The sequence below is a fragment of the Primulina tabacum genome, chromosome 15 (genome assembly GCF_025594145.1).
Source record: "Primulina tabacum isolate GXHZ01 chromosome 15, ASM2559414v2, whole genome shotgun sequence".
NCBI classification, from domain to species: domain Eukaryota; kingdom Viridiplantae; phylum Streptophyta; class Magnoliopsida; order Lamiales; family Gesneriaceae; genus Primulina; species Primulina tabacum.
Genome location: NC_134564.1, coordinates 34,841,288 through 34,867,768, shown reverse-complemented (window position 1 = coordinate 34,867,768; position 26,481 = coordinate 34,841,288). Strand labels below are relative to the sequence as shown.

Genomic DNA, 26,481 nt, shown 5'->3' with positions numbered 1-26,481 from the left:
AACACTGCCTATGGAATATCGAGTAATGGCATTTATGATATTAGTATCAGAAATCAGGGGCTTTGTTGAATCACGTCACATGGTGGTAGTCGAGGTTAAAGAAGAAGAGTCCATGATGCACGTGACCGGCGTCCATTACTATGCACGACCAAATCATTCACACCACCACGCGCCTTCTTAATCTATTAAGCGGCACGCGCCTTCTTAATCTATTAAGCGGCACGCGCTAGACCTGCCTCCCTAAAACCTAGGTTACACAGGTTAAGCAAGACCGTGTAATCCATTATCGACGTAAATTTTGATTTTTGTTTTCATTATATATAATCGCAAACAAATAAAACGAACCCAAGTTGGATCCGGGTGTTTCACAGATCTATTGTCATCCTATACTACACTCCCTTGGAGGATTTAGGGAGCGATACTCTTGGATTATGCGAGTTATACAGGCGGGGGAAGCCGATAGCTGGGGTCTCATAATTGAAATAGACAAGCAGTAAGGGCTAACTTAAACTAGCCAAGCATGGAAAGGAAGTGCATGTGAACTGGAAAATGACTGCCATTTTATATCCTCTTTATCAGTCAATAAACACAACTAGGTCACTGGATTACGTGTTATGTACCAAATGGTCTCGATATGCTATAAATTACTAACCTTGGTGTTGCTTTTGGCTTAATTAATTAATTGCTAAGGTTGAAGCTAAAAGCTATTCAAGTAGGTAAAATCATGGAATTTTAATAATAATTAAGATGTGTGATCTAATACGTTGGAAATGGAGAATGGGAGGGTGGGTTTTGACTGATATTTACACCATAAAATGACAAAAAAAAAAAGAAGAAGAAGCATTTTGGACAAAGCTATTTTCAATAATAGAAAAGCACTTTTCAAGTAGAAGAACAGATGAACAGGGGAAAGTTGGTTCGTAGATAGGGTTTTGTGATGCGATTATGGAAAGTGATATTTGGGGTTTCTCGATCCACATGCACAGGTGATTAGGTGGTCCACATTCCGCAGTTGGGTCACTTTCATGTTTCATTTAGGATCTAAGCCCATGCTAAGTCCAATCAAGAAGGGTTACAAATTAGAAAAAGAGCTTTGATCGGGCCTACAGAACGTTCCATCTTTAATTTTCATTTTTATTTAAATATTTTAAAGAATTAGATGGACTTGTTTCTTTAAGAGGGGCCAAAAAAAATTAATTTAGATTTGTACGTTCTCGGTCTCTTTTAGAGAGTGTCTAATGTGTAGGTTTCAATAGTTGGAAAGAAATTTAGTTCCAGTCGTTTTCACAAGTTTAGATTTCCGAATCTACATCAAAGATCCGATGGTGCGATTAGGTCGCACTTCATTCGAAAAAAGCCTAATATGAATTGGATAAGAACTACCGTTTCTTATTCAACAAAATTGATAGAAAAAAGTCTTATTTATTTATTTTTATAATACGATTTTATCATTCGTGAGTCATATTAAGATTATAATATAATCATTTTCCATGGACTTTCATTAAAGAGAATATGTGTTTTGTGAGACGATCTCACGAATCTTTATCTATGAAACGAGTTAATCCCTACCGATATTCATAATAAAAAGTAATACTCATAGCATAAAAAGTAATATTTTTTCATGGATAACCCAAATACGAGATCTGTCTCACAAAATATGACCCGTGAGACCAGTCTCACACAAGTTTTTGCCTTGAGTCTTTACTCTTTCCTGCAGTAACTTTTTATCTATTTTTTTAGAGAATAAGTATCTTGTGAGACATTGTAGTCTATAATCGTGAAACTAGTTGACTTGATTCATAACTATAACTGAAAACTAATATACTTTTGACATAGAAAATAATAATTTTTCTATGAGTTGACATAAAAAGAGGGACTGCACAAGCAAGAACTAGACGTAATATTTCGAAGAATTTAACAAAGCAAAGGTGTCTTTGCATCAGTATTCATCTAAATGATTTTGAATTTGAACAAATTCCAAGGACCGACGATGAAAGAAAAAAAGTTTTAATGCTATCAGAAACAGACAGCTGAAACAGAAACTTGGTGGAAATAAATATTCCTGTGAGAATGACAAACGTGTATAGATTTTGGGATTGAAAAGCATGCGACACCAAATTCGGGGGAATTCAAGTGACAATATCAGGTTGTTGAAGATTCTGTAACGTGGGGAGGCATGAGATTTATAATATCACCCGATATTTTAATCTAATTTTATGAGTCACGACGTTATTCGTCCCTGACCTGTTAATCCCCAACTGAAACCTAGAAGTTGAGTCTTTCCGACCTACTTAATGGAGTATAATTTGTATAATCTAAGTAGCCATGGATACTAAATGACATGCAGAGTAAATCATCGATCATTCCCGAAAACCTTATATTTATCAAAACATAAGTTAAAACCTACAAAAGTAAAAAAATCCCAAAGAATGCATGGATCGCCACCATAAAAAGTACAGCTTTTTAGCAACTATATTTTACCATAAAAAATTCATATGTCGTGTACAGATGAAAGGGTCGGGTCTAGCCCGAGCTAATCAAATTCTAAGACAACTTTACCTGGAATGAGCCTCTTATCTTTGGCCTCATGCGCTTCTCTCACCTGTTTAATTGAAAAGGTCTTATCAACAGGTACTTTCAGCTTTCCCGCCTCAGATAGCCGGCGAATTTCATACAAACCTTCAGGATCGGCCCTCATGTAATTCCACCAATATTCTGTACAGTAGTACAATAATGATGAGTTGACGTTTAGCATCGTCCCTATATAATACTTAGACAGAGTGAAACCAATTCTTGCGCTGTCTAATCAAGATGAGAATTTGCAAATAAAATTTTTTCTAATCTCAAAATAGAGCCTTGAGACATGCAAAAGTTGCTGGAAACCTAATCAATATCCATAGTGATGACCAAATAAGCACATTCGGTTTTCTTCACAACAAAAAAGTCTAAGAAATTGGCATAGAAATAAGAAGAACCAGATTGAGGTAACATCTATTTGCACAATTCAAGACTAATTAATAGTTCCGGGCGAATAGCAAGTTCATGACTTCCAGACAATAACGATCATCTCTTGGTAGGGTTAGCATATCCCAATCATTAGATGAGTTTCTTATTTCATACTAATATTAAAGTGCACGATCAACTTCATCCAGTAGTTTCATGTAAGAAATATGCCGTTTAACACAGTGTCCATGGTGGTTAATTACTCATATAAATGCAATAGGGGAGAAAACATGCAATGGCGCTTCTCTTTCAATTTTTGCATTCATGTTATTTTAACCACAAAAACACTAGAAGGTCAATGCTTGGCTCACCGATTCCATGTGAATATCGATATTGAACTTGCTTCTTCAACAATATGGCTGTTGATATAGGAAGGCCAACTGCTAGTCCATACCTATCAGTCCAGGATGCAGCCTCTCCCTGGTGAAGACAACCAAAACCATGCATAATCGTATGGATCAGGGAATTTTGGACCTAAGTTGCTTTCGGGAAAATGCCAGGTTGCCTCATCATACCTGCAATGTCATGTAATGCCCCCCTCTCTTCAAAAGATTTATACCTATTCTTTCTGTCTCAGCAACGCCAATGGTGTCCAATACAGCATCAAAATAACCATTTATTGATGCTTCATAATCCTGCAAATTTGACGCATGTAAAAAATCTACATATTAAAATATCTGAAAACAAGAAAAAGTGAGGATTTATGATGGATTATTACCTCAGTGGCATAGTCAACAGCTTGTTCGGCACCTGCTGCCAAGATACGAGCAATGCATTCACTTCCACATGTGGTAGAAACATGACATCCAAAAGCCACAGCAAGCTGAATTGCAGAAAAGCCTACAGCTCCTCCTCCACCCACCACTAACACCCTTTGTCTATGACAATCCAGTTAACACAGCAAATTCAGAAAGAAAGTACAAATATATAAATGTAATTGGATACAGTGAAATTTTATTTCTTACAATCTAATGTCAAGGTATCCACCCTCTGTTATACCCACAATGAATCATTTTAAACTCCTCAAGATCATAAACTATCTCCTAGATACCTAAAGTAATAAACCATATAACGTGTACATGTATAATTCAAATCAATAAGCTGACACATCATTTATCAAGATATAATTTTCAAGCTTAAATTAGCTGGTAAAGATATGTCAACGATAGGATGTGATTGCATGACAGTGGTAGTAAAAACACAGTATGCACATATAATGGATGGACGGCTAAAAAGAACTAGATAAAGGATTTCATTATGATGACCTTCTTGATGTTACTTAATGTTTAGGAACCAACAAGAGGCAACAAAAGCAAGTCAACTGAATTTTGGTCGATGCAACTTTGGAAAAGTACTTGCAGCATTCTTTCAGGCTTTGAGCTAGTTCTTTGTTTGTCTATAATTCACTGACAAAAATGCCATTTCCCATTGTTCTTGTACAAGCACATGATGGAAAATCTATTGGAAATATAATTTAATTATCAGTTGTAAAATACCCTTGCTTAATCCTTGCTGTACATCTCAGCGCCCGCCAGGCAGTCAAGGCAGCAAAAGGGATGGCACTTGCTTCCTATAAAGACAAAATAAATGTGTCAAGCTCCGGTGTAACAGCATCTACTTGGGAGGAAAAAACGCAGATAAATGGACTACATGCTGCCAGAAAGTTGCAAATACAACTATATGCAGAAACAAAAATGCAGGACATAAATATGCAACCTTGGTTATCACTTATTAGTAAAGCTCAAAAAGAAAAAGACGACAGCAGTAGGTTGATTGTACCACAAATCTGCAAAAATAGAACTATATGCAGGAAAAAAATGCAGGTCATAAAAATGCAATCTTTAGTTATTGCTTATAAGTAATGCTAAAAAGTGAAGTACAATAGCAGTGGGTTGATTATCCTGCAGAAAACTGTCGGCAACCTACCACATGCGAAATTGATTCTGGTTTTACGGTAAGTTCATCTTCCGCAAGAATTGCATAGTCAGCATAAGTACCCCTCACTGCTGTAGGATGAAGAGCACCAAAAACTTCCTGCCCTACACTGAGCGAGTGTACAGAACCTCCCAAAGCTGCAACTTCGCCACTAATATCACGTCCTAGTATTAATGGCAAAAGTGGTTCAAACAGTGAACGACCATAGCCTGATCGCATCTGTGAAAAACTACATTTAAACACAAGGTAGAAGGACCAAAATATCGTATTTAATGATATCAAACAGAGAGATGAAATTCATTCTACAAGAATCACAGAAAAATAATATTGCAGCTGACAATTAAGATTTCCAGCTATCTTACTAATATATGTCCATAAATAGGTATTTTAGAAATTTGATTACAAGGGAAAATGGTATAGTTCAGCATAACCAATAGATTGTTGGATACAAGAGCAAACTTAAATTCAGAATGCATGAAATATAAAATATTTATTAAACAAACTACATTATTATCATGCTTCCCACTAACCATGAGGAAGTTCAGAATCAAGTATATATTGTACATAATACCTATAATCGTGTAAAAGGAACATCAAACAAAATTGATCAACAATCACGAAAAAAGATACATGTATGATTATGAAGTATAATGTAGGTTGTCATCCTTCCAGTCATTCTAATACTAATTTAGCTATTAGATAAACCAATTTGAAATAAAATCCAGATAATTCAGAGCTCCAAATATTCTATCTGTTAATTTTTTTCTCACGAGGGAGCTAAGTTTATGTTCCAAAACTACAAAAAAACCAATAAAAACAAAATAATCACAACTACAAGCTTATCAGTCCTTACTATTTTTCTAAGCATATAAATGTATAGAAATAGCCTAGTCTTTTACGTTGATTATTGGACCCGATCATCATCTAACATTCGAATTACTACATATACATTGAGTTAATATCCTTTGGAAGAGTAAAACTTTTATTCCACAATCCTACATTTGATACTTTACTTATTTACATAAATTACAAACGCTAATTCCTTCTTATCCAACCGCGAATCCAAAAATTCAATCGCGAACCGATGGTGAAAAAATCCGACTCAAAAAGAACAACGAGCGTATAGATTTGGAAACTAACTGTGGTATCGAGCGGATTGACCGAGACGGCGCGAGTCCGGACGAGGACCTCATTAGGCTTGAGTTCAGGCAAATTAACATTTTCTCGGACCTCCAACACCTCTGGTCCACCGAACCGCGGTAATAGCACCGCTCTACAGCTCGTCACCACAGTCCTGCGTGATTCAAATGAATTGTGCGATCTATTTCGAATCACCACAGATACGGTTCTACTCCGCATTAACCACCGCATGAGTGACTATACAAATCGATTGGTATGTGATCGTTACGAAATTAAAAGATGAAACTTGTGATCTGTAGACCGCCAAAATTGAGGCTGTAAACTTTTTTTTCTTGAAGGATCTTTGGTAGAGACTTCTAGCTAGTAGCTATATTTGATTTGGTTGAATGGCTAGCTGGGATACAAAGTGAGAGAGAGAGGTAACGACGTGTATGTGTTGTCCTCCGCACAAGGGTTTTAGAACAGCAAAACTTCGAGTAAATTGCTCTGCACGCCCTAAATCCTCTAATACAAATGGTCTGTTGGTTATATATATATATATGTATGTATATATATATATATATATTATATATGTGTGTGTGTATAAAATTTAGATTTTGGTTTGGTAATGCAAGAGGTGACCAGACACAACTCCAATCTAACATATTTTAGACTGATAGGTCAATGAATGAGTAAAAAAAGAGTAGATCATAAAAATTTGGATAAATACAGTTAAAAGAAAATATTTTAGATCTTGATTAAGAGATTGCGTATGAGAAAATAGCTTGATTTGAAGAATTAATATCCATGTAGATGTTAGAGATAGAATTCAGGAGGTTTTTCATTTACAAAATGTTAGAAATCGAAGTAAAAACAAAGAATATGTATCAAAATATTAGAATTGCATTTAAATATATTCTTAAAAAATATAGTTATTAAATTACACAAAATTTCATAAAAGATTGTAAGATACACAAAAAAGACGTTTAAAAAAAAGTTTCATAAAATTTAATAGCGGCTACTCGCGGCAAAAGCCGCCCAACTATACCCTGGCTAAAGTTATTAACGAAAAACTGAACCCATCTTACGGTGTTCGGCCGTCATCAGGTCATGTTACACGGCAGCTAGCTCGGACATCTAGGTTACAAAGTCGAGGAAAGGTGGTACGTTCTGGTAAGATTTTTACACAAAAATATTTTTCGTGAAAAAACATTTTCAATTAAAAAAAACCTGGACTTCCTTTCAAATAAAACACTAGTAATTAAGGGAAAAAAAATACGATGTCGAGATTTCTACCAAAATATATTCATACGTTTATGATTCTATTTTTAATTTTTAATAAAATAAAAGTACCGATATTGGTGTATATACATACACACACGCATGTTTCTATATATATATATATACAGACATGTTTCTATTGTTTTCATTCAAAATCTATAATTGTTCTGCAACAAAACAAACCACATCAAACGCTTTCAAATGCAAATTTCCCACCAAATAAATATTTGGTTGCCGTAGGCTAATATCCGACAATGGGCACAAGTTTGAATCAACCAGGATTCAACAACTATTATTTAGCACCATCAAGAGCCATTAACATTAGTAGATCTACCCACGTTAAAAATATTATGTTACACACTCTTAACAAGTCGTCACAGCAAAGGAATCATATAGTTTTGCAAACATACATATACATAGTTGTTAAAAGATAACAACTACTCGGACTGTTACCTATAAAAAGAGCTTTGTGAATGGTATGGCAAGCCAGTCTCATTCTCATAGTGTTAAAAGCAATTTCTCGATCTGTAAACTCCGATATCCTCTAAGCATCTTCATCCTCAAGGTTATTGACACGTTCACACTCATCTATCCACTCACTATATCTGTTGTGAGAGAATTTTGTGCCTTAAAATGCGGAAAGAGGAAAATAAACTACATACGGGATTACAAGAAAATTATTCATATGTTACTTACATGTCTATCGGTTCTGTCAAAGCTGCAAACAATTTAAAGCATAAAGTTAGCTAGAATCTTGGATATAACGGTTATAACCAAACAAACATAAAACCAACTGATGAAAAAGTTTAGAATTTCCTCAACTATTGATGTGCTAAGCAAATTGATTTTCTTAGCAAGATGTCATAAATTGCCATACCTGTTACAGTGGTGCTAAAGCTCTCTTGGCAAATCCGGCATGAGGCCTCGCCAATCAAGTTCTTCATATCACTGACACGTAAAACAATTGTACATCATCACGAATTATGCATAAGAGGAGCAAATTAAAAGAGAAGTAAGATAAATTAAAGTAAAAAACTGAAAATATGAAATGTACAACATTTTAACTCATTCACGGCACTGCACTCACACTGGTACGGGTACCAATACAATTTACCTCCTTCATTCAGGCATATATAATCCACACAACGAACAGACTATTTTCACCACCTTAAGTCCTTAGTCAAACTGTAATTGATTTCATACAACAAATCTTGCATAGCCAAATGAAAATGGAGATTGTTTTTTGCAATTACCACATTACTTCTGTGTTTTAAGGAGCATGCATACAAGGTCGAAATCCAAATCTTACTATCCATCAATCAAACAACACTTGCGTACAAGAGTCACAAATTTTCTCGAACTAGTTGTTAGATGACCCACATTGGCTAGATTAAGTCCCCGGGAGTTGTATATATGGACTTGGAGCGCCATCGCCCCTTGAGCTATCTTTTGGACTGGAGTTAGGCCGAAATCCTAATCTTAACTTGGTATTAGAGTCATGTTCACTGTTATGTGTAGAACTGACCTATAGATCACTTAATAATTTGTTGTAAACTTCACACTCCAGTTGTTCATTCCTGAACATAAGGAGTGTGTGTTAGATGTTTCACGTCAGCTGGATTAAGTCCTTGAAAATTATATTTATGGACTCAGACAATTATCCTCTCATGAGCTAGCTTAGGGGTGAGAATTTAGGCCAAAGTTCTAATCTTAAAACTAGTCAGTACTCAAAACGAACTAAAAATCCACATTCATATAGATTAGAGTTTAAATCGGAATAACGAGCCTGGCCAGTGAAATGGGTAGATAATTTATAAACCACTTACATGCGGCAGTCAACACTTGTGCCATGATTGCAGAAGGGACAGCTGAAAACAGTGTCAAGTTTGTCCATTCTCTTCTTCGGCGGTGGCTTCGCCGTGGACTTCCTTTTACCCATGTTTCAGACAAAGTATGCTCCTTTCAAACTAATCATCGACGAAAAAGTATCAGCATCACTTGGGAATCATCAAGTACACAAGCATACAAGAACAGGGTATAAAATACGGGTTTCAATATATATTTCAGTGTAGTAGGTTAAGAGAACTTTAAACAAATTTTTGAGGATATGTAAAATTTCGTGTTCAATTTGGAAAAAATCGTGGTAATTCATGTATACTAGTTTTTTATTTTTTCTGTAGCTAACAATGACTTGAAACAAAATCTACCAATCATGGAGACGAAAACATCCCATATCAATCACTGTTAACGGGAAAAAAATCCTCATTGTTTTAGAATAAATTATTAATAGATGGGCATTCCAACAATTTTCATAAGATGATCATAAAGCAAAAAATACGTGTAGCTGTCCAATATAAGATGATCCACCAACCAGAAGATGATAAGAGCACATACAGCAACTACTGCTCCCAAACTTTCGAACTTAAATGCTTTAATTATAAGACATAAACTTATGAATGCACGATAAAAGTTTGCATCCAACAATCTGCAGCCTACTCAACGAAACAGAAACAGAAACAGAAACAGAAATTTAGTTGACCAGATTTGGCAACCCAAAATCATTTATCAAACTGACTCAAATCCAAAGGCGGAAGATTTCTGGGCAATGCTCGATGTCGTACATCGATGGAAGAAACTAAAAGCTCAAATTAGATCAAAGAAACCCTATATTCAAACAAAAATAGGATCAAGCCCTAGCGATCTATAACAATTAAGATTAACGCATAATAAACACACGCAAAACCGAAAACTAAAGCACACAGAAACTTTAACGGTGATTAACTATAAAGAAAAACACAAAGAACGCTGAAAGGTGAAGGGATCAAGAAAATCGCCTTTGAATATCTTGTTCTCAGTTCCTCGATGATTTCGAGAGCTACAAGCATCAAAATTAACGACGCCGCACGGTATGCGTACGTTTATATAGGCCGTGGAGTACTCATTATTCTGGCGACGAATTTCCAATTTTGCTCCAAATAACGTTTTTTTAAAATAAAATTGTAAGTGTGTCTTGGAATATGATTTTACGCTCCTAAAAAAAGAATATGATTTTTTTCATTATAGTTGTGATTGTTGAAAAATATATTTAAAATGTGAGTATTGAATATTTGAATGTTGAATATTTGAATGTTGAAAATAAGAGTTGTAAATATTGAAAATTAGTGTGTGATGATGTAGGTAATGATGTATTTTATTTTTGGATTATTTGTAAAGATTTCCTATAAATAGATCTCTCATTTGTGAAGAAAATCACAATTGAGTAGAGAGAAAAATATTATAAAGTGTGTAGTTTGGTAAATTTTGAGAGTTTGAGATTTTTACTTTTTACCATAAATTTTTACTTTTTCACAACAAGTTATCAGCACGAAACTCTAAAAGTCCTACATACTTTTCCAAGCTCCAAACAGAAGAAAAAGGTAACAAAAATAATTATATTTATTTTACTGTTATTTATTTATTGTGTATTTATTTAATATACAATATAATGTTATTATTAGAAATAATAAAAATAAATTTTTCATAAACTTGTTATAAATCCTGGGAGGATGTTAAGACGATATCCCACACTCCCGGTAAGGGATACGACAAGTATAAAAGCCTATAAGGTTTTTAAACAAAATAAATTATGACACTCATTATAATATTATGATATGATATACATAATTATTTAAACATATCTAATATTATATATATCATATTATTATCATAAAATTATACAAATACATACCTTTATTTTTTTTGTACCCCAACGGTCATAAATGGTAAACAACGGCTATTTTTTGCCCTATAAATATGATCTCACAAACACATTCCATCACTCCAACTTTCTCTTCTTCTCTAAAAATTATTCATCATCAAATTTTTCGAAGAAAAAAGAAGATGGCTTTCTCAAGGTTATTTTTAATTATTTTTGTTATCATACTCACGAGTCTTTTATTTATCGGAGAATATCCTCCTCGTGTGTTTTCTTTATTTTTACAAATACTTGTACTTGTTGTTTATCCGTTACTTTGTATTGCAATAATTATTAACTAATAAAATGCATCATAATTTTTTAGTACCACCATGTCAAATTTAACAAAGCTCGAATTTGTTGCGCTCGACATCACGGGAAAGAATTATATGCCATGGACTCTAGATGTAGAAATGCATCTTGAGTCATTGGGTCTAAGCGAGACCATTAAAGAAAATGGCATATGCACGTCACAAGAAAAGGCAAGAGCCATGATATTTTTGCGTCGACATCTCGACGATGGATTGAAATGTGAATATCTGACTGAAAAAAATCTCATGGCTTTGTGGAAGGGATTAAAAGAAAGATTCGAACATATAAGAGAAGTTATACTTCCGACCGCCCGGGATGAATGGAATACATCGAGATTCCAAGACTTTAAAAAAGTCAGTGATTACAATTCGGCGATGTATAGAATAATCTCGCAATTAAAATTTTGTGGACATGAGGTCACAGAATCTGAGATGCTTGAAAAAACATTTTCCACGTTTCATGCATCAAATATTACTCTACAGCAACAATATAGAGTACGTGGATTCGCGAGATATTCTGAACTCATCGCCTGTCTTCTTGTGGCGGAAAAAAACAACGAGCTATTAATGAGAAATCATCAGTCCCGACCCACTGGATCAACAGCATTTCCAGAAGTAAATGCTGTAAGTAAAAATGAATTTAAACCTGGAAACCAAAATCAAATTCAAAAACAAGGTTTTGGTCGAGGTCGAGGTCGTGGACGTGGACGTGGACGTGGACGTGGAATTGGCCGTGGTCGTGGTCAAGGCCGTGGTTTTGAAAATAATCGAGATAGTTATTTTTATAACTCATCTCAAAAGAACGTCCCAAACCATCCACAGAAAAGACATCATGAGAATACAAGTGTTAATGAGAAGCACTCAAAAAGATATGAAAGTTCTTGTTACAGATGTGGTACTCCAGGACATTGGTCCAAAGTTTGTCGAGCCCCTGAGCACCTTTGTAAACTTTATAAAGAATCATTAAAGGGGAAAGAAAAGAAGACCAACTTCACTGAACGCAGTGACCGTTTGAGTGATTCAACTCATTTTGATGCTGGTGATTTTATGAATGATTTCTCTGGAAATGATCAATATGTTGGTGGGATAGAAATGAACAATATTGATGCTGCAGATTTTCTCAACGATTTCTCTGAAAATGAACAATATAATGGTAGAATATAAATGTACAATAATCTATTTTTCATGTATTCATAGAATAATGTTTTATTGTATAATTATGATTTGTGTTATATTTAAATATATATTGCAAGTAATTTATTTCATTGCATATTTTTTTGAAGTTCAAATATGGAAAATACTATGAGCAAAGCTGAAGTTTGCATACCCGATAGTGGTACAACGCACACTATCCTCCGAGATAAAAGATATTTCTTGGAACTAAAACCAACAAAAACAACGGTGAATACAATATCAGGTCCTGTAGACTTGATTAAAGGATGTGGTAAAGCACAATTTTTGTTACCTAATGGTACAAAATTTTTGATCAATGATGCTTTATATTCACCACAATCGAAAAGAAATTTGTTGAGTTTTAATGATATATATTCCCATGGGTATGATACTCAAACAATGAATGAAGGGAATGAGAAATATATGTGTCTTATCACATATAAATCAGGAAAGAAATATGTGATTGAAAAACTACCAATGCTCCCTACTGGATTGCATTATACACATATAAGTCCCATTGAATCAAACATGGTAGTTGATAATTCTTCGATATTAACCAATTGGCATGATCGATTGGGACATCCTGGTTCAACAATGATGCGAAGAATTATAGAAAATACACATGGTCATCCACTGAAAGACCAGAAGATCTTTCAGAATAATAAGTTTCAATGTAAAGCATGTTCTCTTGGAAAACTTATTATAAGACCATCACCAGTCAAAATCCAAACTGAATCACCAATGTTTCTTGAACGTATTCAGGGTGATATTTGTGGCCCAATCCATCCACCATGTGGACCATTCAGATACTTTATGGTATTGATTGATGCCTCCAGCAGATGGTCACATGTATGTTTATTATCAACTCGAAATGTTGCATTTGCAAGATTACTTGCTCAAATAATAAAATTGAGGAATCAATTTCCCGATTATACAATCAAGAAAATTAGACTTGATAATGCTGGTGAATTTACTTCCCAAACTTTCAATGATTATTGTATGTCTATGGGAATCATTGTTGAGCATCCTGTTGCTCATGTACATACACAGAATGGATTGGCTGAATCATTGATTAAACGTCTGCAAATGATTGCTAGACCAATGATAATGAAAACAAAGCTCCCTATTTCTATATGGGGACATGCAATTTTACACGCTGCTTCATTAATTCGCATCAGACCAAGTGCATATCATAAATACTCCCCATTGCAGCTTGCATTTGGTAAAGAACCAGACATTTCTCATCTGAGAATTTTTGGATGTATGGTGTATGTGCCTATTGCACCACCGCAACGAAAGAAAATGGGACCTCAAAGAAAGGTTGGAATTTATATCGGTTATGATAGTCCATCAATCATTCGATATATTGAACCTCAGACAGGCGACGTGTTCACAGCACGTTTTGCTGATTGTCATTTTAATGAGGAAATCTTCCCAATGTTAGGGGGAGAACAGAAACATACCGAAAAAGAAATTACATGGTATGTATCATCATTGTTACATCTGGATCCAAGAACAAAACAATGTGAAAAAGATGTACAACAAATTGTACACTTGCAAAGAATAGCAAATCAAATACCAGATGCATTTGCAGACACAAAAGGGGTAACTAAATCATATATACATGCTGCAAATGCCCCTGCTCGAATTGAAATTCCAAAGAAACAAATGAAAGATACTCATGATGTCATTAAACGCCTGAAGCGTGGAAGGCCAGTCGGTTCCAAGGATAAAAATCCTCGAAAAAGAAAATTCATAGAGAAACACGATGATCACAAAATAAAGAATGACGTTTCTGAAGAAACACATGATGATCACAAAATAGAGAATGGTGTTCCTGAAGAAACACATGATGATGAAAATGTTCTGTCAGAACCACAAACTGACGAGAATCATGAAATCTCTATCAATTATATTAATACTGGAAAAATATGGAACCGAAAAGATATAGATGAAATTGATGATATACTTTCTTATAATCTGGCAATCGACATCATAAATGATAACGAAGATCTTGAACCAAAATCTTTTGGTGAATGTAAAAATCGGCAGGATTGGATAAAATGGAAAGATGCCATCCAGGTTGAATTAAATTCGCTAAATAAACGTAATGTTTTTGGACCTATAGTCCTTACACCTGAAGGTGTAAAACCTGTTGGATACAAATGGGTTTTTATTCGAAAGCGAAATGAGAAAAATGAAATAGTAAGATATAAAGCTCGACTTGTTGCACAAGGTTTTTCTCAAAGGCCTGGAATTGATTATGAAGAAACGTATTCTCCTGTGATGGATGCAATTACATTTTGGTATTTGATTAGCTTGGCGGTATCTGAAAATTTAGAAATGCGTCTTATGGATGTTGTTACAGCTTACTTATATGGATCACTTGATAGTAATATATATATGAAAATCCCTGAAGGATTTAAGATGCCTGAAGCACAAAGTTCAAAACCCAGGGAATGTTATTCTGTGAAATTACAAAGATCATTATATGGGTTAAAGCAATCAGGTCGAATGTGGTATAATCGACTAAGTGATCACTTGATGAAAAAGGGATATGTAAATAATTCAATATGCCCTTGTGTTTTCATTAAGAAAACAACATCCGGATGCGTAATTATTGTGTATATGTTGATGATTTAAACATCATTGGAACGAATAAAGAAATTCAAGAAGTTGTGTCATACTTGAAGGAAGAATTTGAAATGAAGGATCTTGGAAAAACCAAGTATTGTCTGGGTTTACAAATTGAACAAAAAGAATGTGGAATGTTTGTTCACCAGACAAATTATACAGAAAAGATCCTTAAACGTTTTAATATGGATAAAGCAAATCCTTTAAGTACTCCAATGGTTGTTCGATCATTAAACATAGAAAAGGATCCATTCCGTCCATGTGAAGATGATGAAGATATTCTTGGTCCAGAAGTACCATATCTAAGTGCCATCGGTGCCCTTATGTACCTTACAAATTGTACAAGGCCTGATATATCTTTTGCCGTGAATCTGTTGGCAAGATTTAGCACATATCCAACAAAGAGACACTGGAACAGAATTAAACATATATTCCGTTATCTACGAGGAACGACAGACTTGGGACTTTTGTATTCAAAAGATGCTAATCCAAGTATAATTGGTTATGCTGATGCTGGATACTTATCTGATCCACATAAGGCACGTTCCCAAACTGGATATGTATTTACTCGTGGAGGCACTGCAATATCTTGGCGTTCTCAGAAACAAACGCTCGTAACAACTTCATCAAATCATGCCGAGATTATTGCACTACATGAAGCAAGTCGTGAATGTGTGTGGTTAAAATCAATGACCCAACATATCCAAATTTCATGCGGATTATCATCTGATGAGAAGCCTGTGATACTATATGAAGATAATGCTGCATGTGTTGCTCAAATGAAAGAAGGATACATAAAAAGCGACAGAACTAAACATATTCCTCCTAAGTTCTTCGCATTCACTAAAGAGCTAGAGAAGAATAAATATATTGATGTTCGTCACATTCAATCAAGTGAAAACTCATCAGATCTCTTCACAAAGGCACTTCCTACGTCAATATTCAGAAAGCACATATATAATATTGGGATGCGCAATCTACGAAATTTGTGAAGAATTGTTCGTGTCAACATGAGGGGGAGTTTACGTGACTGCACTCTTTTTCCCTTACTATGGTTTTTATCCCAATGGGTTTTTCCTAGTAAGGTTTTTAACGAGGCAGTATAAAAACACGTAATGAAGACAATCATCATCACAAGGGGGAGTGTTGAAAAATATATTTAAAATGTGAGTATTGAATATTTGAATGTTGAATATTTGAATGTTGAAAATAAGAGTTGTAAATATTGAAAATTAGTGTGTGATGATGTATGTAATGATGTATTTTATTTTTGGATTATTTGTAAAGATTTCCTATAAATAGATCTCTCATTTGTGAAGAAAATCACAATTGAGTAGAGAGAAAAATATTATAAAGTGTGTAGTTTGGTAAATTTTGAGAGTTTGAAATTTTTACTTTTTACCATAAATTTTTACTTTTTCACAACAGTGATTAGTCATTTTTCATTTATTCACCGTCATAGATATTGTAGACAATGTTTGATAAGTGAGATAAGACGATGAAAAATATATGATATAAAAAATGAATAAATGTATATATTGATATTTAAATCTTCGTATAATTTGAATCAAATATTGTATTAAGAATCTATGTAAAATAATAATTATTTTTTATGTGATCATTTGTCATTTAAATACAAAATAACCCATCCTTCATTTTTTCTCTTGTATGACATTGGCTAAATCAAATCTGCTTATAACTAAAACTAATTATCATTATAAAAAGAACTGGAGGAGGTATCTTGTGAGATGATTTTACGAATCTTTATCTGTGAGACATGTCAATCATATCGATATTCACAATAAAAATTAATACTCTTAGCATAAAAAGTAATATTTTTTCATGGATGACCCAAATAAGATATTCGTCTTACAAAATACGACTCGTGAGACCGTCTCACACAAATTTCTGTCAAAGAACTGATAATTTTTTTTTGGATAAATTTGATTAAAAATCACACACACACACATATATATATGTATAGGTATATATGTATATGTATATATGCATCGGTTGGATGTTGAGCAACAATGAGGCAAATAAATACACAACGGATTTGATGCTTTAAGTTTTGACGGAATTGCAAATTGCATTCTTTATCTTTCTTCATCTACGACACATTTAATCATTTATCTTCAAAATAATACATTTCTTTTTTCATATGAATGTGACCAATAAATTTAATCATTTATTATCTTTCCAACCAAAAAATTAATCCCAATTAAATTAAATATAAAACACACACACACACACACACAACTAGATTGTTTCGAAAAAAGTATGAGCGATAAATTGCATATTGACTAATGTCATTGTGTGTTTCTTTCAGATAAACTAAAACTCAAAAAATTAGTTAAAGTTCTTTTGTATTTCAGTAGTCAAGGACCTTTTTAGTTAGCCTGAGAATGAAATTATATTTAGAATTTTTCAAAAAAAAAAATCATTTTGAAAATAAAAAAATGTAAATGATTTTTTTACATAATAAACCTGTTTTAATTGATTTCAAACGCCTTTTCTATTACACTGCTGAGAAAACAACACACATGGGCTTTGTCAAATGCCTAAGAATCCGGATATAGTTCATCATTATTCATAAATATCTAAGGTGAAACAAGCTTCAAATTGTATTGAGAAAATACACCTACAAACGCATTCCATAAATATAAAAAATAAATGGTGACTCTTAGAATATCCGGGACGGTGAAATAGATGAACGTTTTTACCAATAGTTATGAGTATGATTATCCATACTGATATATTATCGTATGAGTCTGTTGCACGTGATTTGCTCAATATGATTTACCAGACTACCGTAATTTACATGCTATTACATTAGACAAGAGGTTTAACCTCGAATAAGCTAGCCCGCGGGTTCTATCGTCATAAAAACAATCATAAAAAATACAATTGTTTTTCCCATTTCGAATAATTTATTAGATTATAATGAATTATTGTTTGGACTAAAGCCATTTGTTCAGCCCGAGTGACATCAAATATATCAAATAATTACACAAGTCTCGGGTTCTATACCCCGCAATTCCCACTCCAATTGTCATTCCCATGGATCCCACCAACGTTTAGCTTTCACCAAATATTTTTTCTTTTAGTTATGGGAAATAAGGAGAAAAAAATCACAATCTCGTTGTTCCAATTTTAGGAGATACTGAAATGAAGGGGCGAAAAATAGAGAAAAAAGTGGATTGACGCAAGTAGATGAAATAGACTCGAAAGGAATCATGCATTAGAAAAGGGGTAATCGCAAAATTGACTGCACACAGATTTTCTTTCGAGGGTGTTTGTACATCGACATATATAGTGACCATTCAGGCACACTACTTGCTCGCCGCCAATAAAATATTAGGACCTCCAGGAGATATTATTCTATCTATCTATTTTCTAAAGAATCCAACGTAATTTTGTGTATTATACATTTTCACAAATTTTAAAAAAATAACAAAAAATCAATTATGATTTATTTTGAATTAATTATTTGTTATGCATGTCCTGTATATCAATAAATGTCTCAATCATGGCAGATGGTTCGCAACTGCTCGCTTATGATAGATCACATTTATGATGAAACTCAGATTGCCGACAATTTTTTTTTATTGTAAACAGTAATTGGAACTTTCTTACACCGGGTAACATTTTTTTTCTTTGATGAAGTAAATACTCCTTCTTGTTATATTTTAGTGCGTATTAGGTAAACTCTTGATTAATAAAGTAACATATAAATAATGTTTGTTAGGTACACCGTGCTAGACAAGTCTTGTGTAACAGGTTCGTTCAAGAAAATATTGGTAAGAGAATCGAACTCATGACTATTGATCAAGTGCTCATCGATTTCGAAATAGGATAACTATTTATTTCTTAACAATTGAGTTGGGTGATGATGAACCAATAGTGCTTCAATATGCCAAGATCACCACACTAACTACACGTAAAATTTGATCAATGAGCAAACAATTACAATTACAATCACACTGAAAGTTGAAACAAAAGAAAACTCAGTTCTATACTTCTATTAAAATTGCTTCTCTCATAATGAATTCAATCGGCCTCGACTCAAAATTGGATTCGAGCTGCGACTCGGAGAATTGATTAAAAGAACTAAACATATAAAAATAATTTATCCACAGAAAAACATAGCAAGGTGACCTAATTTATCCCAAAATGAAAAAGGAAACAAGAAATTGACAGAGAGAGATACCCCTGGTCCAAGACGGAGGTGGCATGTTGACCCCATCCCGCCTGCACGCCTTTGAATGCAAGAAAAAAAAAACCCATTAAAGAACACCCCAACCCCTCAACTCCCAATTAAAATTGGAGGCATAATTTTGAATTGATTCACAGTACTCACAGGTCTAATTTGGAGGAAACACAAGGCTGTAAAAAGATCACCACCTCCCTGGCTTCCCACCACTTTAATTCTCTTTACGATTCCCACCTTCTTTTTCAACTATGGCCTTTGCCTTTATTCCTTTTCAATGCCATTTTACTATAATACTACGCATAGTCCATACACTTTGTGAAATTCCTAAATGGGTTATCTTTCATGCAACGCGGAATCCGCTATCGCCACCTGCGATTCGTATAACTGGGAATTGTTGAGTAAAAAGCCCATCAAGAATCATTGTAGAAGGCCTTTCAAGATTGTTGAATTTGATTTTTCAGTTCTCAGCTCTGCCACCAATGGCTTCTCGGCCGGGAATTTACTTGGGAAAGGCAGCCATGGAGCCGTGTATAAAGCGCAAATCCATCAGATAAAAGCTGTCGCGGCAGTCAAAAGGACGAAACATACGCACAACTCCCTCGCTGGAAATGGTGGTAGTACCACTGATGCAGAGCTGGAGATTCTGTCTAGAATCTATCACCCCCGGCTGGTGAACTTGCTCGGATTTGCTATTGATCCGAATCAACGTAAACTGATCGTAGTAGAGTACATGCCGAATGGGTCCTTGTACGATTTGCTCCACCGGTCGGGTAAACCCCCGGGGTGGGTTAAGAGAACCCGCTTCGCTTTGCAGGTTGCAAGGGCGGTTCAGTTTCTGCACGCATCAAATCCGCCGATCATTCACAGGGATATCAAATCGTCCAACATTTTGATAGACTCGAGCTTCAGTTCCCGGCTCAGCGACTTCGGTCTGTCTCTGAGAGGACATGTGGAGGACGTTAAGGTGAAATGCACGCCCCCGGCGGGGACGTTGGGATACCTAGACCCGGAATATCTCGCCCCTGGCGATCTAAGCACCAAGTCGGACGTATTCAGCTTCGGGATATTAATGCTGGAGATCATCACCGGAAGGAATGCAATCGACGTGAATTACAGTCCTCCGTCGGTGGTCGATTGGGCTGTTCCGGCGATAAAAATAGGTGACTTCACTGGCATTTGTGACCTAAGAATCGGGCCTCCGCGAGACTGGGAAGCTCTCAGACGGATAGCCGTGTTGGCGGCGAGGTGCGTGAGGTCCACAGCGGCGAAGCGGCCAGGAATGGCAGAGGTGGTGGGATGTTTGAAGATTGTACACCAGAAAATGAAGGCACGTGCTCCAATTTGTATTAATCTGGGGAGTCGCGTAGGGGAGGATTCTCGTGCAGTCAAATATGAACCGTTGGATGAGAGCGTGGAGATGGCCAGGAACAGTAGAACAGGGAGCAGGAGGAACGGGAAAGTATCCAGTGTTTCGACTGCAGAACTCAGGCATTACGCGATTGGTGGGAGAATCGGAAGGTCAAACTCAATTGGAACAGCTAATGAGATTAAATTTCTACCGCCCGATGAAAGTAATGATCATATAATCAGGAGGAGGGTGGGATTGAGTGTCAAGATTCCCACGGTGAGGTTGAGTAAGTCAAGGTCAGTGGGGATCTTGCAGGGGAAGAAGTTGGAACAAGTTGGAAGAAATTTGAAATCTAACTTATTGGTGGATTTACAAGAATAGATAGATATATTTAAAATTTGATGGTTCAATAATAATTGATATCATCATTCAAAAAGCTTGTTGAAAAGTCTGGTTCTTTATGCAAACCAATTTTTTATATTGTTATTATGTGAAATGATCTAGTTTCCACAACTCGATTCCAATACTATTATGTTTTTGAAGCAGAATTGGCTTCGATTGGCTCTATTTTTCAAATGTCTAAATCTCGTATTTGAACAAAAGCTGATATGTGCGCATGACTAATTTAAATTTTTTAAAAAAAGTTACATGGCTATGCTTAGAAAGTTTCATACTAATTTAATATGTTAAAGAGAATTTGAAATTAAAAAAAGCATGCAAGGATTGAGACGCTGTTAACCACAATTTTATTACATTGGGCACTGGATACACCTCGTAAAAACGATAGGCAACAATAAATTTAACCACATTCGACCCTAAAGTTGATGCTTATAGTTCCATATATCGAGCAAAATTGAACTCAAATTTATATTAGGTAAAAGTGCTTTAACGGAGTTATAATCTTTAGGTTCATTCGTATCTTGCAATCCACGCATCATAAAAGACAAGCGCACATGATTCACGGATCTACGGTTTTAACCAAGACAAGCTACCCAATCTTGAAAGAAAAAATATATCGGAATGGACAAAATGAGAAGGATTATGCGCATGAAAATTTTATAAAATTGGCAAGTCCCAACGGAAGGTAAACCAAAAGCAATACAAAGTTTTTGCCTATTCTCACTTTTGGTGTAAATGAACAATTCAAAGCGCGCAGGTTGATAATAATTACTAAAAAAACACTAACCACATAAATTGGGTAAAGAAGTCGGGAGCTCCCAACCAGTTGGTTTCGGCATCATGTTTGAGCACTTTAGCAACATGCTATTGCAGCCAATGGTTCGAAGAAGCTTCTGGAGACACAATACTAGGTTACAACATAAAGCTTTCGAAGAAGCTAGAGAGTTCAACTTTCTAGAGTTTTCAGTTTCTTTTTATATTTCCGTTTTTTCTTTTTTTCCTTGAGCCGACAGAAATCCTTGACGCTCCTTTCCCATTGTTTACGGTGATTTTGATAAAGTAACATAGCAGCCCTTGCATCTTCTACCTACAAGTGAGTCAGTGTATATAAGACAAAAACGATTAAGATGCATCGAATAATATTGACTGTTTTTTCTTACATATTAAGAATATCATTGGGGGGGAAAAAACCAATGGTGTATGTAAAAAAATTGTTGGAAGCAGCTAACATATTTAATGACTAGGGATATATTTAAAAGAGAGAATAAATACTACTAAATAAAAAGACACTTCATGTATGGAGGGAGTTACTTATTTGAAGCATATCTAACAAGCTGGTCAAATGAAATTTCTCTGACTTGTTTCAATGATTTTTCAAATTCAAGAAGAAACCAGTAAGGTGCACTTGGGCAGCTGGGCTAGTATCTCCATTTCTATAAACTGAGTCAGCAAAAACTTTCCATGGCTTGGCCACCAAGTAAAGGTGGACCATACTATCAGGCTCCAGAATAAAATACAACTTGATTGATCGATAAACTAAACTTGCACTCGAGTCAATTTAGCTGAACAGTGAGTATAAACATTTCCACAAAAAATTTCTAATTTCTAGTATGACAAATATTGCCGCATAAAATATTAAGAGAGGAAAAAACTCACAGGGCAATGCTCGCCATTTTGAATGTCAACACCAAGAAACTGCATCGCTAGATTCTTCAGGGAGCGACTCCGTCCTTCCCTAACTCATCGAGGAAAATTTAATACGGGCAGCAATAGAAAAGATACTCAGTGGTAGTCGATAGGTTAGTAAAGATGTACTTTAGAAAGGGTGCATATTCTGATGTATCTCGTATATCCTTCTTCGGATGACTTAACAGCAACGCCTAAATGAAAAATTCAATCCACACTTAAAACGGAAATTTTTAGGACAGAAATGTATTCTGCAACTTTCATATTTATAAACACCAACTTTGAGATCATTGCGCAATGCATGCCCAACAAGGATCCTTCCCTTGATCAACTCTGCGACCTTCTTCTGAACGACAATGAAATTCTTTGCTGGAAGTTGAAATAAAAAATGGTAAAATAATACACATTGAAGCGAAAAATATTAGAAGGTTGCAGAACAAGAAAGTAAAAGAAAAACAGAAAGAGGGCCAAAAAAAAAAAAGACTAAAATCAATGAGCTCTAAAAGACCATAATATGTTAAGCACTGAACTGGAGGATAAAAGATTAAAATTTAAAATCTTCAGCATGGCCTCATAATTCCCATTGACCACTGACGTATCACTCACGAAAACTCAAAAGGTACGATGAATAAAGACAAATTTTGGAAGTATACACGCAAAAACAGCAAGATTCACAGCCCCAACCTTTCCTCAAGTCATGTGGTCGTATTCCACTGATTTGCGTGCGGAAGTCAACTACATAATCCACTGGGCGAACATACTCATCACATACAACATTTCCCCATTTGTTTACCTGCAATACACAAATGCAGCTTTAAAAACTAAATAAGTAAATGTAAGAACTACTACTGTCATTCATGCAACTTCGAAGGGAATGCTGAACCCCTAAACCCTTATAAGTCACAATGGTTTTTTCTGTTTTTGTTGCTTGGTTTTGATGTTAGTTCGGATGAGTTGTTTATATTAGCAACGGTTTACGAAAATCTAAAACAATTGCTAAAATGAAAAATCCTGTATGTTTTGTAGTAACTATTAGTTCACGCCGCTTGCTAACAATGTTCCAAGATGTTTACATGTTATGTTACAAACGAATAACAAGCACAAAAAGTGAAACTCGAAATACCACTGTGACCCGTCCTAGAGCACTCTTGTTCCCCATCAGGCTGACACCAACCATTTCACAATCCATAGCCAACATATCTGTGAGACTGTCATATAGATAGTAAGCACGGAACAAAAGAACCAATCTTACAGATGCATGAAACAATAAATATCAGGAGAAACCATGAGGAGAAAGTTCCTAAAGAAGCCAAGACTCTTTTCCTGAGCAAGCAGATGAATCAGTAAGTCTTTGGCCTAGGGTTAATTTCAATGCTCAACCATAAATATAAAAGAATAAATCATGTTGCAGGTAAAAATAACATTAGACTGTCACTTCCTCCTGCATCCCCACGATGCGACCACTTGCCGTCCTTAGCACCAAAAAATGAAAATATTAACCATTCTGTCAAAGAAGCAGAACATCAAACAAACTCAGCATTTAAGAACAAACAATAAATACAATAATTGAATAATATTGGTTTACAACGGACAGAAAATGTTAAGTGTCTGACATTGACTATACAAGTGATCGTATAGTTGTTATTTGCTAATAAGTTTTAAAGGTTTTCCCATCTAGAAGCTAGTCCTTTGGATTGGACTATCTTCTTGAGGTCGTCGAATCATTGCCGGTAACGTGACATGTGTTTAAGTCAAAAAATTTCAATCAAGTTCGACACAGATGATGTACAATTGGTTTCCCTTGGTAATGCCATGGGTTGGCGCAACCCCGAATGTATGAGTTTTAAAATGAAATTGATCATGTCAAAACAATGCAATGGGCGTCATAAAGGGAGCCCTCTCTTGTTTCAAAAAGGTTTTTGGAATTTTCAATTACCAAAAATCATGTCGCATCAAATTCATTCGCCAACAAGAGAAAGCATACAATTACTATCTTTTTTAAACCAAGAGAAGCAAATTTAATAAATGAAGGTAACAACCTGCAATCAGATGATGTAGGAATCAAAGGATCGGGCTTTGAAGCGTCAGATTCCTCATCCGACCTCTCCTTCCTTTTGCCTATAAACTCCAAAAGTTAGAACAGGTAGTTACCAAAGACCATAAGAAATTAACTGCACCTCTCCTTCCTTTTACCTATAAACCCCAAAAGTTGGAGAACAGGTAGTGACCAAAGGCCAAAACTAATTAACTGTATGCCTACAAAAACCTACCTAATGTGCTTCCCACAGGTATATTTTTCGTATTTCTGGTTAACTGAGTGCTGGCGCCATTGTTCTTCAACTTCTGCAAATCAACGTACGCGAAAAAAAAAACTAAAATGGAGCAAGAAAACAATAAATGCACAAATACATCAGTATACGGATGATGAAAACAATGAATCAATACCTCAAGCAACTGAGCCCAATTAGGATTGAGATTTTTGCTAGGGTTTTTATGTTCGTAGACCATTTTCAATTCAATTACGTATTTTGCTTTAATCCGGAAGGGGGAAAGGCACAAGTAGTATGGCACAACTAGAATCGCGCTTTACGTACTACTTGGGAATGCGATTTAGTAAGATTAATTTATTATTTATTATTTTAGAATGGATTTCGTAAGAATTTGATTAAATTAAAACTGAGTACCTAGATTGAAAGAGACAGGAGAGAGAAAATTGACCTCGACTCAAACCCGACCTATAGTTTCACGAATTCCATTAATTACGCAAGAAAAGTTTAATTGACGGATGAGTTATATTATACTAATATATACCACCTGTACGACCATACTTGTTATTTTTGGTTAGTTTTATTCTTTAAATTATTTATCGAGAAAATTTAAAATATTGATTTAAATATATTTGGAGTTAATGAGATAATTAAAAATAATAATAATTTCAATATGTTGTGTGGTATATTAAAGATACGATGAAGAAATTAGATTATATTATTTTGAAAGATATAATACAATATTTGATAATATAATTTCTATTTTGGATATGATTAGTTTTTCTACGTAAAATAGTAATTATTCATTTTGAAGATTATCGAGTGTGACCATACGTGGTCAACATATGAGATTAGTTTTAAGTGTTATATTATCTTGAGAGAGCATCATTTGTTGTGAGTGAATTTTTTTATGCAGAAGAACAAAAGTGTCAATTATGTGTCGCGACATCTATCGAGAAAAACTATTGACAGTTACACCTTATCATTTTGTATTGAGAGATTCAATTGACAGTGGCACACACACATTCTGAGTCTCATGATTCATTCATCGGGACATGAAGGTGATGTTGCAATTTTGAAAATAGTTTGATCAAGACAGAGTTGAAGACGATTGGTGTTGTCCAAGTGAAGTATATATTATTCATAAAGACATCATTAGAAAATATAGAGTATTTTATTTGAACAAGTCATTGTACGACGGTAACAATATTGCAGTTTTGTATATTTGGATGGACCTGATCAAGTTGATATAGGTCGTTTGGATCGAACCACGTTAAAATTACTAGGTGTTCTTATTTTTACTTATAGTTTAACATTTCATAATTGGGCTAATTATGAAAACTAAACAAGACAAGAGAAAAGGAATCAAAACTTACTAT

General features: G+C 34.8%; 4 protein-coding genes across 5 annotated transcripts; 1 reads left to right on the top strand and 3 right to left on the bottom strand.

Annotated features, from left to right (window-relative positions):
* Window positions 1-2,330: 2,330 nt before the first annotated feature.
* Window positions 2,331-6,576, bottom strand: LOC142527716 (uncharacterized). Of its 2 annotated transcripts, none has more exons than XM_075632612.1 (7): window positions 6,079-6,576; window positions 4,930-5,157; window positions 4,500-4,573; window positions 3,722-3,881; window positions 3,519-3,638; window positions 3,315-3,423; window positions 2,331-2,715 (listed from the first exon to the last, which is right to left on the bottom strand). In XM_075632612.1, the coding sequence occupies exons 1-7, from the start codon at window positions 6,307-6,309 to the stop codon at window positions 2,534-2,536; spliced, it is 1,104 nt and encodes a 367-aa protein (XP_075488727.1). In that variant the 5' UTR covers window positions 6,310-6,576; the 3' UTR covers window positions 2,331-2,533. The 2 variants fall into 2 exon arrangements, with proteins under 2 accessions (XP_075488727.1, XP_075488728.1); XM_075632613.1 differs by having other exon boundaries at window positions 4,930-5,167; window positions 6,079-6,211.
* Window positions 6,577-7,518: 942 nt separating this feature from the next.
* LOC142527910 (transcription elongation factor 1 homolog) lies at window positions 7,519-10,309 on the bottom strand. The gene is made up of 5 exons (XM_075632906.1): window positions 10,173-10,309; window positions 9,165-9,305; window positions 8,216-8,286; window positions 8,035-8,056; window positions 7,519-7,943 (listed from the first exon to the last, which is right to left on the bottom strand). Exons 2-5 carry the CDS (start codon window positions 9,275-9,277, stop codon window positions 7,883-7,885), a joined length of 267 nt encoding a protein of 88 aa, XP_075489021.1. The 5' UTR covers window positions 9,278-9,305; window positions 10,173-10,309; the 3' UTR covers window positions 7,519-7,882.
* Window positions 10,310-19,468: 9,159 nt separating this feature from the next.
* LOC142527862 (serine/threonine-protein kinase-like protein At3g51990) lies at window positions 19,469-21,247 on the top strand. The gene has a single exon (XM_075632838.1). It carries the CDS (start codon window positions 19,731-19,733, stop codon window positions 21,129-21,131), a length of 1,401 nt encoding a protein of 466 aa, XP_075488953.1. The 5' UTR covers window positions 19,469-19,730; the 3' UTR covers window positions 21,132-21,247.
* A 572-nt stretch (window positions 21,248-21,819) lies between these two features.
* On the bottom strand, window positions 21,820-25,413 carry LOC142527448 (uncharacterized). Its single transcript, XM_075632258.1, has 9 exons — window positions 25,281-25,413; window positions 25,106-25,178; window positions 24,875-24,953; window positions 23,959-24,043; window positions 23,520-23,628; window positions 23,116-23,204; window positions 22,965-23,029; window positions 22,806-22,884; window positions 21,820-22,236 (listed from the first exon to the last, which is right to left on the bottom strand). Exons 1-9 carry the CDS (start codon window positions 25,341-25,343, stop codon window positions 22,096-22,098), a joined length of 783 nt encoding a protein of 260 aa, XP_075488373.1. The 5' UTR covers window positions 25,344-25,413; the 3' UTR covers window positions 21,820-22,095.
* Window positions 25,414-26,481: the final 1,068 nt, after the last annotated feature.

What these genes read in the sequence shown, in the direction of transcription:
- LOC142527716 (XM_075632612.1), bottom strand. Translation starts at nt 6,309, where the DNA reads ATGCGGTGGTTAATGCGGAGTAGAACCGTATCTGTGGTGATTCGAAAT. An exon ending in CAGAATCAATTTCGCATGTG is followed by an intron (nt 4,574 to 4,929) that starts GTAGGTTGCCGA and finishes TTGTCTTTATAG; the next exon opens with GAAGCAAGTGCCATCCCTTT. An exon ending in TCGATATTCACATGGAATCG is followed by an intron (nt 2,716 to 3,314) that starts GTGAGCCAAGCA and finishes ACTACTGTACAG; the next exon opens with AATATTGGTGGAATTACATG.
- LOC142527448 (XM_075632258.1), bottom strand. Translation starts at nt 25,343, where the DNA reads ATGGTCTACGAACATAAAAACCCTAGCAAAAATCTCAATCCTAATTGG. An exon ending in ACCTGTGGGAAGCACATTAG is followed by an intron (nt 24,954 to 25,105) that starts GTAGGTTTTTGT and finishes TGGAGTTTATAG; the next exon opens with GCAAAAGGAAGGAGAGGTCG. An exon ending in GAATATGCACCCTTTCTAAA is followed by an intron (nt 22,885 to 22,964) that starts GTACATCTTTAC and finishes TCGATGAGTTAG; the next exon opens with GGAAGGACGGAGTCGCTCCC.
- LOC142527910 (XM_075632906.1), bottom strand. Translation starts at nt 9,277, where the DNA reads ATGGGTAAAAGGAAGTCCACGGCGAAGCCACCGCCGAAGAAGAGAATG. An exon ending in ACAAGTGTTGACTGCCGCAT is followed by an intron (nt 8,287 to 9,164) that starts GTAAGTGGTTTA and finishes TTTACGTGTCAG; the next exon opens with TGATATGAAGAACTTGATTG. An exon ending in TTGACAGAACCGATAGACAT is followed by an intron (nt 7,944 to 8,034) that starts GTAAGTAACATA and finishes CTCTCACAACAG; the next exon opens with ATATAGTGAGTGGATAGATG.
- LOC142527862 (XM_075632838.1), top strand. Translation starts at nt 19,731, where the DNA reads ATGGGTTATCTTTCATGCAACGCGGAATCCGCTATCGCCACCTGCGAT.